This window comes from Amyelois transitella, chromosome 4, assembly GCF_032362555.1.
Source record: "Amyelois transitella isolate CPQ chromosome 4, ilAmyTran1.1, whole genome shotgun sequence".
In the NCBI taxonomy this organism is placed as follows: Eukaryota; Metazoa; Arthropoda; class Insecta; order Lepidoptera; family Pyralidae; genus Amyelois; species Amyelois transitella.
In genome coordinates, this window is record NC_083507.1 from 7,801,503 (window position 1) to 7,815,593 (window position 14,091).

At 33.9% G+C, this 14,091-nt stretch overlaps 3 protein-coding genes across 3 annotated transcripts; all 3 read right to left on the reverse strand.

Annotated features, from left to right (window-relative positions):
• Nucleotides 1-144: 144 nt before the first annotated feature.
• LOC106136973 (nuclear cap-binding protein subunit 2) lies at nt 145-2,330 on the reverse strand. The gene is made up of 4 exons (XM_013337691.2): nt 2,079-2,330; nt 1,585-1,802; nt 1,393-1,495; nt 145-433 (listed from the first exon to the last, which is right to left on the reverse strand). The coding sequence occupies exons 1-4, from the start codon at nt 2,148-2,150 to the stop codon at nt 338-340; spliced, it is 489 nt and encodes a 162-aa protein (XP_013193145.1). The 5' UTR covers nt 2,151-2,330; the 3' UTR covers nt 145-337.
• Nucleotides 2,331-2,926: 596 nt separating this feature from the next.
• On the reverse strand, nt 2,927-9,879 carry LOC106136984 (ras-like GTP-binding protein RhoL). Its single transcript, XM_013337703.2, has 5 exons — nt 9,543-9,879; nt 6,007-6,121; nt 5,573-5,690; nt 5,084-5,162; nt 2,927-4,373 (listed from the first exon to the last, which is right to left on the reverse strand). Exons 1-5 carry the CDS (start codon nt 9,656-9,658, stop codon nt 4,250-4,252), a joined length of 552 nt encoding a protein of 183 aa, XP_013193157.1. The 5' UTR covers nt 9,659-9,879; the 3' UTR covers nt 2,927-4,249.
• A 224-nt stretch (nt 9,880-10,103) lies between these two features.
• Nucleotides 10,104-13,827, reverse strand: LOC106136983 (uncharacterized). The gene is made up of 4 exons (XM_013337702.2): nt 13,551-13,827; nt 12,948-13,145; nt 12,447-12,690; nt 10,104-11,648 (listed from the first exon to the last, which is right to left on the reverse strand). Exons 1-4 carry the CDS (start codon nt 13,686-13,688, stop codon nt 11,452-11,454), a joined length of 777 nt encoding a protein of 258 aa, XP_013193156.1. The 5' UTR covers nt 13,689-13,827; the 3' UTR covers nt 10,104-11,451.
• Nucleotides 13,828-14,091: the final 264 nt, after the last annotated feature.

Sequence of the window (14,091 nt, forward strand, 5' to 3'; positions counted from 1 at the left end):
TATTGTAATATGCTGAGTGCACACTATTATCACTGTTTGAAATTAAGAATGCATTTATTTTTAACTAGAGCTGAAATAAATTCAAATTTTAAGTAAAAATGCTATTACAAATAAGTGTTCGCTTTTTATATTGAAAGATTAATAAACACTATAAGAAAAAGTTTGTTTTACTGTATAAAACCAAAGTGGGGTACAACTTAATGTAAAGTGATGACACATTCATAGGTGAATGTCAAACTTATTTGTTATTACATTATTCTAGACATTACATTTACAGTCTTGAAAAATTTTCTCACACTTATCATAAGTTTGCACACAATGCTGCAAATTTTCCTAATCAGCGTTCTAGAGTGTTAGGAACAATCTTCTGTGCAATGATTTTTCCGTAGCCGCCGCGACCGCCGTCATAATCAGTTCTATATTCGTCTCGAACCTGCAAGTAATATAACCATTATCAATGTGTCCTATGTTCTGAATTACTACATTTTTTTTTTATCCCTAGATATTATAAAATGTTTATTTAATACAGGTTCATGAAAAAAGTGTATTTCCTTAAATGTATTTTGAATAAATAAAATGTACTCTTCTGATTTTCACATTCTGCCAAACCTAAAGTAGTACTGCTAAGTTGAGTACTATTTTTTGGGTGTGATCATAGAAATATTTCACACTAGAGGCCGCCCGCGACTTCGTCCGCATGGAAACCCTATCAATCCCGCGGGAACTCTGGGATAAAAATTAGCCTATGTGTTATTCTGGGTCTTCAGCTACCTACATACCAAATTTCATGGTAATCGGTTCAGTAGTTTTTGCGTGAAAGAGTAACAAACATCCATACATCCATACAAACTTTCGCCTTTATAATAGTAGTAGGACTAGCTGTGCCCGTGACTTCTTCGGGTGGAATAGTTATTTATAGTATATTAGATATTGGGCATCATTGAAGCCCTTAAGGATGAATAATTCCCCCATTTTTTTCACATTTTCCATTATTTCTTCGCTCCTAATTGTTTCAGCATGATGTTATATAGCCTAAAGCCTTCCTCAATTAATGGTCTATTCAACACAAAGATAATTTTTCAATTCAAACAAGTAGTTCCTGAGATTAGCGCGTTCAAACAAACAAACAAACTCTTCAGCTTTATAATATTACTATAGATAATTATTATTCTCAATTAAAAAAATAACAATTATAGATAATAAACATGCACCAGCAGGGGAAATGTCACTCATGCATTGAGTTCAAATCAAACTACTACCTTTGAAAGACTACTCTTTTTGACTTGGATTCACTCAATCATTTGGTGTATGTATTTGCTATATGGGTACTATTATTTATATATCTAAGGACACAATAACAATCTTTTTAAAATGATATTTTAGATATATTACCTGTCCACCAGTTTTTCCACGACCATATTGGCGACCTTCTATAAAGCCTGCATCCCAATCACAACGAATAATTCTGTCATCTAATCTGGTACCATTTATATATCTAAAAAGGAAAATACATAAATAAAATAAAAGTTTAAGGATCAAATTTTTGGACATGAATGTCTGATTAATTTGACAGTAATGATTTACCTCATACAATTTTCAGCATCAGATCTAGCATAATACTCTACAAAACAGAAACCACACGGTGTCTTTTTATATTTATCTAGACCCATTACAACTCTTCTTATGTCACCGCATCTTGAAAATAATTCATATATCTGCTCTTCTGTGGTGTAGAATGAAAGGTTTCCAATGTAAAGTGTGGATGAAGTTCTAAGTAAGCGTTCTTGTTCACTTCTAGATCCCTGAAAAAATACATAATTATATGTAAAACATAAGACAAAACAAATATGATTTTGTTCTCAAAATATAACAAATATTAAGCGATTCTCATTGCAAAAGCACCAGAAAAAGAAGTTAGGAAGATTGGTGTCAAGAACAACCGACGGTAAAACCGTTCGTTGACACTAGAACTGCCATATCACATTAACTTTGTTAAGTTACACTTATTTAAGACTTCTTTGCGTGACTGATAGTGAATAAGTAGTACATACGTAAGTAAATAACTAAATACTAGGCACCTTAAAATGTTGATCACGGTAGGAACTTATTTCAATAGAAGAGTTGTTCATTGAATCATAACCTCGTTTCATTTTGTTATTTGTTACAGATTCCGAGGCACCAAAATAATGTAACGATTTTTCAATACACACAAGTAGGTATTATAACATTACGGAAAATAACAATAATCCACCAAAAGCCAACCAAAATTATTAATTTCAATAAACGCGTCTAGTCTACGTCTCCACTCTAAACAATTATGCCAACGTCATTGTGACATTCATGACATGCGTAATATGATTGACAACTATGACAATGACAACTATAGGGGACACTAAAACGTTAATTGCATGAACATGGCACAGATGTACTTACATAGACTGCTGTCGTGTAGTCAAACTCTATAAAAATATTATATTGAATGTAAATATTGTAAATTACATTTATTGGACATTTAGGGAGCGAAGAACGATTTATTAAACAAACCAGAACATCGCCATTTTCAGTAGAACCAAAAGACTTGAATGATTAGAAGTGTATCTACACTTCTAGATCCCTTGTAACAAAATTCTCGTAGGTTGTAGTATGTAAAAGTATTTATGCCAACACCTCCTTATTCTTTTTTATTCTAGGTACTTGGTGTACTTAGTATCAGAAAAAAGGAACGGAGGGTAACAAAAATCCTTTCTGAATTTTGCAATAGGCTTACACACATCACCCTTATTCACATAATTAACATCACCAATTTTTAGATACATATTTCAAACTCAGCCCTTGCACATATCTTGTTCTATTCTACTGTTTGCTTCATGTCATGCTAAGCGTGTGCTATGTCCGCATACGTAGATGAATTGAAGAAAACAACAGGTTTGGTAACAATTTAAATTACTTTATTTATAGGTACTTATATTTTACTTGTTTTCTAGAGTATTGCTAATAAAATACATTTTAATCCGGAGTCTACATTATTAATTATTATATAATTATATAATTAATAACGGCCTGCATTTGCATCTTTACCCAGGCCGTTATAAGATGAAGGTCAAAGTTGAATCGTCATATTGAGTTTATATTTACAATATAGTTCTACTTGCATTGTTTAAAATTAGTCCCCTTGGTGTCTGTCGAAGCTCAGAGCAACTTCTGACTCCGTGTGATCAGACTTTATTCAATCACAACACAACAAATGTAGGTACACGATAATACACAATGCTCTATTATTCAAATGCTTCTCTCTTCATACAATCCCTACTACTTTAATAACCACCTTATAAATGCACAAAAAAGTCTGTCTTATGTGAAGTTTATAATGACCAAACTATAAAAATGTAATCTTCAAAATAACACGTTTACCTTTATTTCCTGTTCACATCAAGTAATCGATATAATTAGATACGAATAGATTGACTTGGCATTCAATGCAAAACACAGGTAGCTAACGTCATATGCTTAATATTGTTCCCATAAGGTATTCGAAAATAATATGCTAATAGATGACGTTTACAGTTAATTCAGGACGTAATTTGAATCCTTAGGGTATGAGCATTTATCGATACTGAATCTGATACAATACGACACAACATAAAAATGTCTAGGTATATAAATACGTATTTATTCACAATATAATAATAATCTGAAAAATCTCTTTCATTTCTTATCTTAGTCTTATACTCTGATTTTTATTTAGGAAGCGGTTTGAAAAGGATACCTACTTCCAGTTATTTAAGTTAGCGAAATTATAATAAAAAATGGAACCTTTGTTTAGGTAGTGCAACAGGACTAAATAAGTATATTTAAAAATATCTTATTTTTTTCAGTTTATATATATTCGAAAGCATAGTAGATTCGGACTTGCTTTTAACTTGTGTGTTAATCCAATCAAAAAAGTAGGCATCAACATTTAATTCGGTCTACAGACCTAGACTATTCCACTCTCATTTTCACTCTCTCCAAGTGACAATAACATTTTAAATGAGCACTAAATGGCAGTGAAGCTTGACTCGAGATCTTGTTCAAACCAGTCTATTTCTTCAGGAAACATGGTGTTACATACGAGGAGACCAAAAAAATATCTAGCTGAAATACTGTCAAACACTGTAACTATGAAGTTACATACAAAAGATGAGATAGTTTTAAGGATAACTCTTATTCCTTGTTCTCTGGATTTTGGCTTAAATAAAATAATACTCTGTTATAGGTAGACACAGCTGCGCTTATTGACCGGTTTCTTCTTCAGCGCCGCCCGCACCGCCTCCTCGAACACGAGGTCTATGTTGACGCGCTCCAACGCAGAACATTCCACCAGTTGCACCGCCCTACAACAAAATAGATCAACTTTTAGCTTTCTTCTGTGTGGCTTACTAGCAGAAATGCCTTTGGCAATAAGTCTGCCATTCTAAAGACATTTGCTTGAATGCTTGTAATTTCTTGGTTCAATAATTTGTAGATACTAGATTCTATCTTACATACATATATATCTTACGTCTTTATCATTGCAGAGAAGACGGAGCTTAATAGTCTTAAAAACAAACGAAGGTACATACATACAAAGCTTTATTATGGATTTGAGATTCAGATCTATCTTATCAATACGAAATGCTAAAGTTTAGATCATTCGAGTTACAATCTGTGGTCACAATACTAAAATAAAATTCCATTATAACTTTCCTACAAAATAGTGCTAATTCCTCATATAATATTAAATGGAGAATCGTAAAAGCAAAACAACAGCTTTCGCGCCTGCGTGTATCAGGAGAGCGCGTTATCAGCGTGATAACGATAGCGGCTGCCGGCGCGGGCGCTCGTGCGATACCGACCGATAGCCTCACTTTTACTTCCATTATGTTTAAATATTATTATGTTAATTACATTGCATTTGTATAACAACTATCCTTTGTATTTGTAAGTATTTATTAGCAGTATCAATTATCAGTATTATGGGCTATTTGTGGGTAATGTGTGGCATACTGTACCTAGTAACTAATCTGGCCTTCAATCTAAATTATAACTCGATATTGGCCCTTACCTAATTTTTCTTTTCAATTTTTTTCCTTCTTGTGTTGTTATTAACGCCTTGTCTGTTCCTCGTAAGTCAATCTTTGTGGCTGAAACACAAAACACAAACATGATGAATGAGGAAAACAAACGATTACTTTGAAGTAAAATAATACGGGTACCCTACTAGTAGTAATACTACTAGTAGATATATAGTTTCATTGTCATGTGGTGCCGTACCTACTTTCGGAAAGACATAATGGATACATACATATATTAAGACATTTTAAACCTTGCAATTACAACATATATGGGTGTAGGCAAACGTACAATATTACGTACTTACAAATCTGAATTTGCAAAGCACCTGGTTGACCGAGCGATACTTTGGGGATGTTAGAAAAACCATATTATACACTCAACATAATTATTACGAGTATATCACATAACAATAAATAGTATAATACTAATGTTTACAAGCAATAAAATTAATATTCACTATAGCACATAATATACCTACCTACTAATACAATGGGAACCGAATCGCCGAAGTGCTTCAATTCCGGATACCATTTGTGCACAACGTTTTCGTATGAGGGCCGACTGCTAACCGAGTAACATACTAGGAAACAGCTCGTCTGCAACACAATCAGAAATTATATTCAACTAGCTGTTGCCCGCAACATCGTTTGCAAGCTTAGCCGCACAGGTTTAGCTCTATCTGTACCAAACTTCATCAAAATCAGTTCAGTGGCTCAGGCATGATAGCGTACCAGACAGAGTTACTCTCGCATTTTGTAATATTATAGTAGGGATTGCTTGGATAAATAATTAACAATAACCTATACATTAAGTACAAAGAAATGTCACTGTATCTCATTAAAGATGGAAGGTCCACGAGGCAATCATAGCAATCTACCACTAATTTCAAAAATTGATTGTGGAAAAACTCACATGATTATATGAAAGTGGCCTTAATCGTTCATAGTCCTCTTGTCCTGCGGTGTCCCAAAGGGCCATTTCTACTTCCACTCCATCCACTGTCATATAACCGATGTAGTTATCGAATCTGCAAAATAACACACACACCTATTAAATACATATAAACATTATAATAACTATTATATTAAATGTTTACTTAAATAATGAGTAAGGTTTTGAGAACTATAATTCCCGTGGTGGGTGATTCGCCTTGTTGTTCCCGGCATTTAAGAATAGGATCACTTCATATCCTTCCCATGAATGCCGTAAAAGGTGACTAAGAGGATGGCTAATAAACTTGAAATTCTATGAGATGGGCTAGCAAACTGTCACTATTTGAATTTCAAAAATTCAAAATTCAAAACAATAACTTTTCTGTCTACCCCACAAGGGATATATATAAGTAGACGCGATTATATGTAATAAAATTTTTATAGTGCTCTTGGGTTTCATTGATGATCAGTGGATGCAGTCAGTGGATGCTACCCTCTACGGTGGTCGGGACTCCATATACAGAGTACTGTATAAATGGTCACTGCGGCACACTAAGAATTTTTACGAAATTCTTGATGTTATGTAATATCGTCTAAAACCATGGCATAAGATACTTAAAAATATGCGTAACAAACGTTTAAAAAATAATTAGCTTTGTTTTGTATGCGTAAGTAGGTAGGTATTTTGTTTTCGCACTTCTTGATGGACTTTACACATTTATTATTCTGCATTCGTCCTGAAGAGCTACTCCGCGCATATCAATAAAATTATAACCAAAACATACGGAAGTATAAAAATTATCCTTGTTAATAGAGCAGTTCTAGGGAGTTACGATTGTGCAAATATTTAAAGCAATCGCGGTCGTTGACTGCAAATAGCGTGGGCCTATGGTATTTGTGACAGACAGATTGCAAGGAAGTCGCTGGCTGTAGGCGTGCGTCCAGTTTCATAAGGAGGAAGCGACGGCTGCTCATGAGCATGACAATACAACAATGCCGCGACGTATTAGACTTTATAAATAGTGCACTAGCCTCGTAGCAGGTTCACTTGACCGACTGCTTGAATTCATTTGATGACACTTTATCCTGGACTATTTATAATTATTTATTATAATGGCAATCTAGGATTAATTTGGCCATAGATCTTCTTTGTTGGCTTAATAATGGCACCAAATATCAAAAATACATACATACATATGGTCACGTCTATATCCCTTGCGGGGTAGGCAGAGCCAACAGTCTTAAAGACTGATAGGCCACCTTCAGCTTTTTGGCTTAATGATAGAATTGAGATTCAAAAAGTGACACGTTGCTAGCCCATTGCTTAAAAAAGAATCGAAGTTTATAAACCTATCCCTTAGTCGGAAAAATATTTTTATTAAATGTTCTGAAGCTCAGAAAGGGTGTTCGCTTTAGTACAGATTCGCTTTTCTGGGGTTTAAAGTAGCTTTACGGCAGTTAAAGCTACTTCATTTTGTCTAGGACAAGAACCAAATATTATGGCTAGTCGACAATAACGTGCGAAGGTGCGCGCCAAGACACCCTCTGATATGTAACTTTAATACCTATGTGATGTCCGCATTGATGAATTCATTAATCATTAAAATAAAAAAAAATACATAAATATTTATCTATGTAGAGGACTAGTTTAAAACTAAATTTATCATAAGCTACTATCAAGAAAAAGATAGGTACGTTATATGCTCAGATAATGTTTTTTATTCCATCCTGTGCGATGAGATATGACGTATTCATCACTACATCAATGTTCATCATCGGAAATAGCAGACTTCCATGACATGCGTTATCTGGAATAATGACAAGTTATTGCGTGACTTTTTGTACGAATTTCGAGAAAAGTGACAATGAGAATAAAGCATAATCGAAGCAAAACGAAAAAAAAGTGAATAGCGGGCGAATATTTTCTTTCTGTTTACGGAAAGAAACAAAAAATATCAATTGTTTTTTAAAGTAGGAAACAAACTAAGGTAGAGAGCTACAGTATCTATGCTACCGTACCCTATCCTGCAAAAACGGAGATGTACATGTAGTGTATCTATTCGATATGTATCGGGAACATTGGGAGCTTTTTAAGAGATGGCAATATATTAGGTATATTGACAATCGTAGGTTAATTTTTTACATAACAAAATAAGATTCATTTTTCCCCACCTTTTTATGTAAGTATAACTATTATTTTATTTGAAAGAGACGTGGTGTAGTGCCTTATAAATCTGAATAATAAGCATTTCGATTTCAGACAGACAATAAGGTAGAACGTTACATTGGTACATAAAATTGGATGTCACCGGAAATCCAATAAGTTTATTTTACTCGACCACACTATGACATAAGCGCAACGAACGTAAGTCAGTAGCAAAGTTAATCATGACACAGGAACTTGTTTATTTACTTTGTTGAGTTCGCATTAAAACATATAATCACGTCTATATCCATTACGGGGTATACAGAGCCAACAGTCTTGAAAATACTAAATGGCCATATTCAGCTGTAGGTACCTATAGCTTAATGATGGAATTGGATTAAAATAGTGACGGGTTACTAGTCCATCGCTTAAAAGAAGAATCCGAAGTTGTAAACCTTTCTATTGATTGGCTTTTAGAATTTTCTCAAGAAGAGATTTCCTTATGGAAGTGCCGGTAACCACACAGACTATCCAAAATTTTAATAGCGTATACAGAAACACCTTTAATGCTACCTTGACCTTAGGTCGGCTACTCATACGATGACTAAATAATAATGTAAACAGGTGTTAGGTAGGTACATACATCGAATGATCACATCGCATCCGATATCCGGTGACGTGTAAAACTGATATTATTTGAATAAAATTAAATAGTAACATACGGAGCAAAAAATTGTTTGAATTCGGTCCTACAAAAAGTTGCTTTTCACACATGAAATCAAATAAAATAATACAACATCTACATTAGAAGTACATATTATATGTATAATAACAATTGCAAAGTTATTATTTGCATTCATCTTAGTCATCGCTTAAGTACTTTCCTAGTAGGTATTCGTTCATTTATTATTTTTTTGACAGCAAAATTACTTAGCTATGTGATTCCCGCGGGAAAAATAGAGTTGCTTAATGAACGAATGGTAACCCATACGAGTAAGATATAGATCATACTATAATATTAAGTTAATGCCTAAAACAAATTTAATTAAAAGAAATAATTTGATAATTTATACATATTTTTTCCGTAGCTGTATGGTAGCTGTGATATTTGTGGCAAAAGCTGATTCACTATATAGTATTCGCCCGTGATATCATTATAGGGCAAACCGTAAAATCCAGTACAGTCATTGTACTATATCATGGCACTTGCTTGAAACGTGACGTCACAAGTGGCAGGTAATGATAACGATTGCAAAATCTATCCGCTAATTTAGTGGCTCGCCCTCACGACGATCTACCTGGCGACCTATCACAACTGCAGCCAATGAATCAATACAGCCTTTCACTACTATCATGAATTTTCTACTTACACTGTTGGTACATATTCCTCCGGGAACTCGTTCTTTGTATACACGTAGAGCAAGCAAGTCTTGCCCACCATCCCGTCTCCAACCACGGTGATCTTCAATGAAGTCTTCGTACCCATTGCGCGTACAACATCCAATTATCACACAGTTCACTTCCACAACACTTCAATATCTATGCATATCGAAATTTTAATGGAATATTCGATTGCTAGGTTTCCTTGAAGATTCTTATCACCGTGATGTAATATGTTATCAATGTTCATGTGATAGAGCGAACGTAGTTTAAAACAAAGCGCGCGCGCACTGTCACGGTCGAGTGCAGAATAATGTAGTGATTCAGTTTCAGTAGGGCACGGAGCGCGGAGTCGCGGCGAGGTGACGATTCGTCACGTCAATGTTTTGGTAACAGCGTCAAAACACAACTCGAACCGGCTACCAGCGATAAATTATTCGCATTAATTCTACAAGCGTACTCCATTCGACGCCAACAGTTACTTACGATCTGACCCTAGAATTGATCTTAAAAGAGACAATCTTATTTATTTTTTAGTTTGTTGCGTCTGACAAAACTAACTTTATTTTAATTTAGATTCTAACCTCGTAAAGGTCGATTGTTGTTTTGAACTATGTAGATCTTTTTTAAAAACGAATTTTCCCTTTGGTCATCCAAGTGAACGTGGGCTTGGAGTCTTTTCGAGACTGTCTATATTTGTATCTTCTTAAAATTAAAAATTTATAACTTTACTTTCGGATTCATTAAGAATGAAACATATTTACAAAATATTAAATTTATTGATTAAAAAACAAAATAATCATCAGTAAAATATTTGTTTGTGCTGAAAATTTTTAAACATATACCTTGGAATGTCTAAGGCGTAAATTATTTTCATTTTCTTATTTGTGATGTTATTCTGAAATATACTAAGTAATGATAACATGGCTTAATTAATAAAAAAGTGAACATTAGGTTTTGCCTTCATTACTAATAATAAAGCAAGAAATAATTAATATTATCATTATAACTTTAACATTAAATTATTTACTTAAAATTATAGCACATTGAAAATGAGCAAACATAACTTAACAAAAGAAAGTTAACAAATGATGGCAATTAATACTGATGAGAGTTAATGAGATCACAAAGTGAGATAGTTAAAACAATTTTAGAATAACAATTTAATGGACACCTATACATAGTGGTAACATAGTATTACAAAGTACAATAAAATAACATGCGTCCAACTTACGGTAAATGCTTGATCATTTTATTTTATAAAAGTAACAATTTTATCTTATGTCTAATCAGTGCAAGTCATACATTTAAACTTATTCTAAAAACTTTAAAGGCACAGTTTGGCACGTATCTTATTTACATACCTAATAGCTAAGTTATCCATAACCATCGTATTTATCATTATTTTTTTAAAGACATTTGAACAAATGATTTACAGACCGATTTTGTAGAGAGCTTTTTATAGACGTCAAATTTTATATTTAAATCTAAAGAGAGTTAAAAGTAGAGTAGTTTTAGTAGCTCCTGAAAGAACAGACGCACCCCCCTATACAGCCCCCTCAAGTTTACTCAGTTGGACTGTTGACCACATAACTGACTGTTGTTGATATTTTTTCAAATTCCTTTCTAACAATAAAAAGACGATTGTAAGCAGTTAGATGTGTATGTCAGACAGCAATCGGGTTAACCAGCATTGAGGGATTTATCGATTTTGAAATCAATTAAGTACCAACTGCAAAAAAGGGTATAGGTTGTTGTAAGTATGCATGTACATATTTTATTATTTTCCCCATTATCTGCTTCTGTTATCAAAATGGCTGGATGATTTTTGCAATCATGACAGACAACTGAAAAAGCTCAAGGGACCTACTAGTACATATTTTTTATGAATTCAGTATTTTATGGTTTCTTACCACTTTCAAGTTTAAATCCCTTAACACCAGTTAGGATGATCTCTTCCTTAAGAGCTAATACTTCTCTGAGGAGCTCCTGGTTGTTGGACTGTAGCTGGGCTATCACAGCACGGTTCTTCCTGTCCCGCTCTCTCAACTGAATGAGAGTAGAGTCGCAGACGTCGGTACAGGACGCTTTAGTATCTGCCAAAAATATTTTGAATAGAACCAGCCTCTAAAACCCTCTAAGGTAAGACCCTTCCCGTCCCCTCGTTAATTTGCCGGAAAATAGTCTTATCTGCTAACAGTTAAGCTCAAAATGTCAGTGCCACAGGCTGTGGTCACCATGTTTGTCATCATCTCGGGAAGAGAGCACAGCACATTTAATATGCAAATTAGCTCAAAGGTATTAAATGTCTAAAATTCAGCTGAACAACTAGGCATGTTTATGTGGAAGTAGAGTTTTATCACCCATTTATTGCATGAGATGGCTTCTTGTTTTTGTTGGATAATTAGGTAAAATCTTGACCCCCCCTATTTTCTAAGGGATGAGAATCAGATACTGAATCCGAAGATCTTTGAATATCTACCAGACAACCCATATATGTATATTATGATAAAATGTAAGTAGGTTTGTTTGTTTGTAAATTCTTTATTGTACATAACAAATTATAAGTAATACATAAAAATAAATAAAAATAACGACGTACAAGGGCGGACTTACCCTGTGAGGAATTTCTTCCAGTCAACCAGGTATTTCAAAGAAACATATTATGTAAAGGGATAGTAGCTGCAGCTAGGTACAATGGCAAAAAAGGGTAAAAAATAAATAAAATAAAAACATACTTAAATAATAAAACAATATACATACTTATACGTACATAATATAATATAGGTTTGTACTTTTATGAATTTTGTCGCTACACCTAGTACAAATTTTATGGGAAAATATGCATACGAAGTCAAACATAGGTACTTCCATTAGTAAAAAATAATGCTCACCTGATTTATTCCTCAATTTGTCTGTCAACTTATCATTCTCTCTCTTAAGTTTACTTATTTCATTACGCAATGCTTTTTCCAAAGTTTCTTTTTGTTTTGTAACCTTTGTTAATTGCTTGCGTGTTTCTGCCAATGTCTGGAGTAGATCATCAGAACGATCAGAGATCCTCTGTGCTGATGCCACACAAGCCCTTGATTCATTTTCCTCTGAACATAATTTCTCTTTGAGCCTATTCACACACCCCTGTAAACACACAAGTGAAATATATAATCTACAAATCTATCTTCTTTGCTACGAGGAAGAAAAATTAATTTATTAGAGTTTTGTCAATCTTTAACTTGAAATGGCATTGTTTCAAATCTGCTCCATGAATTTAGATGATATAGCCAATTGCTAACCCTTCTTGCTAGATTGTTCCCATCAACAATCCTAATTCCCTATTGAACTTCCTCTGGTTAGTGTTATACTTAAAGAAAGAATTTAAAAACAAAGTTACTTACATTCAGCTGTTTATTACTATGTTCTAACTGGTGGTTTTGCTCAGCCAAACTCTCTGCTTTTGCTGCTACATTTTTGTAATGATGCAATAGTGTCCATGCAGCGTTGATGAGCCTCACCAATGACTCTGGTTGCAAGGTGTCATGTTCAACGTCAAGGTATGGATTGAAAATATAGCTGACATTTAACAGGCCTAATTCCTAAAATAAACATTTCAAAACATTTCAATTTTAGATATGGAATTTAAATAAAATTATATAGATACATATACATTTATTGTGTGGTTCCTGGCACTTCAAAATAGGACTTCATCTCTTTTCTATGGATGTCGTAAAAGACGACTGAGGAAAAAAGATAGTGTATGCTAGTGTATCCTCCTGTGCAGATTGTTTAAGTCTTAGTCAAAGTCTAAGTTAAAAAACTAATAAACTTTGGATTCTTGGTCGATGGACTAATTAGCCTGTCAAAATTTGAATATCAATTCCATGATTTTCATTTCATGGCCTTTCGGTTGACTGTTGGCTCTGTCTACCCCGTAAGGGATAAAGGGGTGATTATAATTATGGATGTATGCATATGTATGTCTGTAACGTAGGTTATATTACCTCACTCAACCCTATCAAACACTCCTTGTAGTTTTTTAAAGTACAGGGCTCGTATACTGTGGCTTTTTTGTGTTTATAGTTTTGTAGAAGTTCCTTTACTTCTTCGTCCAAGTTTTCAAAATCATGTAAAAACTCCATGGTTCCGTTCGTTATTATCAGCAAGTTTTATACTTATAACCAAACCAATAAAAAAGTTATTACTAACTAACGTTTACCAATAAAATAAAGCGAGAGTTATTATTAACATACTTTTTCAAATCCAAACCAAAATCAAACAAAAGCAAGTAAACGTTAAAATGCTCCAGCTACATAGTATATTTTGATTGATTTGATATTGGTTTATCAACCGATTTGACATTGACAATTTAACCGACGCGACGAAGCAAAGAAAAATTAGTAGACTGGCCACTCAGGCAAAAAGGGGGATAGCTTTGAAGAATAATACATACATACATACATAAAATCACGCCTCTTTCCCGGAGGGGTAGGCAGAGACTACCTATTTCCACTTGCCACGATCTCTGCATACTTACTTCGCTTC

What these genes read in the sequence shown, in the direction of transcription:
- LOC106136973 (XM_013337691.2), bottom strand. Translation starts at nt 2,150, where the DNA reads ATGAAACGAGGTTATGATTCAATGAACAACTCTTCTATTGAAATAAGT. An exon ending in ACCGTGATCAACATTTTAAG is followed by an intron (nt 1,803 to 2,078) that starts GTGCCTAGTATT and finishes GTATTTTTTCAG; the next exon opens with GGATCTAGAAGTGAACAAGA. An exon ending in GTGGAAAAACTGGTGGACAG is followed by an intron (nt 434 to 1,392) that starts GTAATATATCTA and finishes TATTACTTGCAG; the next exon opens with GTTCGAGACGAATATAGAAC.
- LOC106136984 (XM_013337703.2), bottom strand. Translation starts at nt 9,658, where the DNA reads ATGGGTACGAAGACTTCATTGAAGATCACCGTGGTTGGAGACGGGATG. An exon ending in GAGGAATATGTACCAACAGT is followed by an intron (nt 6,122 to 9,542) that starts GTAAGTAGAAAA and finishes GTTATTTTGCAG; the next exon opens with ATTCGATAACTACATCGGTT. An exon ending in GGCCACTTTCATATAATCAT is followed by an intron (nt 5,691 to 6,006) that starts GTGAGTTTTTCC and finishes ATTGTGTTGCAG; the next exon opens with ACGAGCTGTTTCCTAGTATG.
- LOC106136983 (XM_013337702.2), bottom strand. Translation starts at nt 13,688, where the DNA reads ATGGAGTTTTTACATGATTTTGAAAACTTGGACGAAGAAGTAAAGGAA. An exon ending in GTTTGATAGGGTTGAGTGAG is followed by an intron (nt 13,146 to 13,550) that starts GTAATATAACCT and finishes TGTTTATTTTAG; the next exon opens with GAATTAGGCCTGTTAAATGT. An exon ending in CAAATTGAGGAATAAATCAG is followed by an intron (nt 11,649 to 12,446) that starts GTGAGCATTATT and finishes TATTTTTGGCAG; the next exon opens with ATACTAAAGCGTCCTGTACC.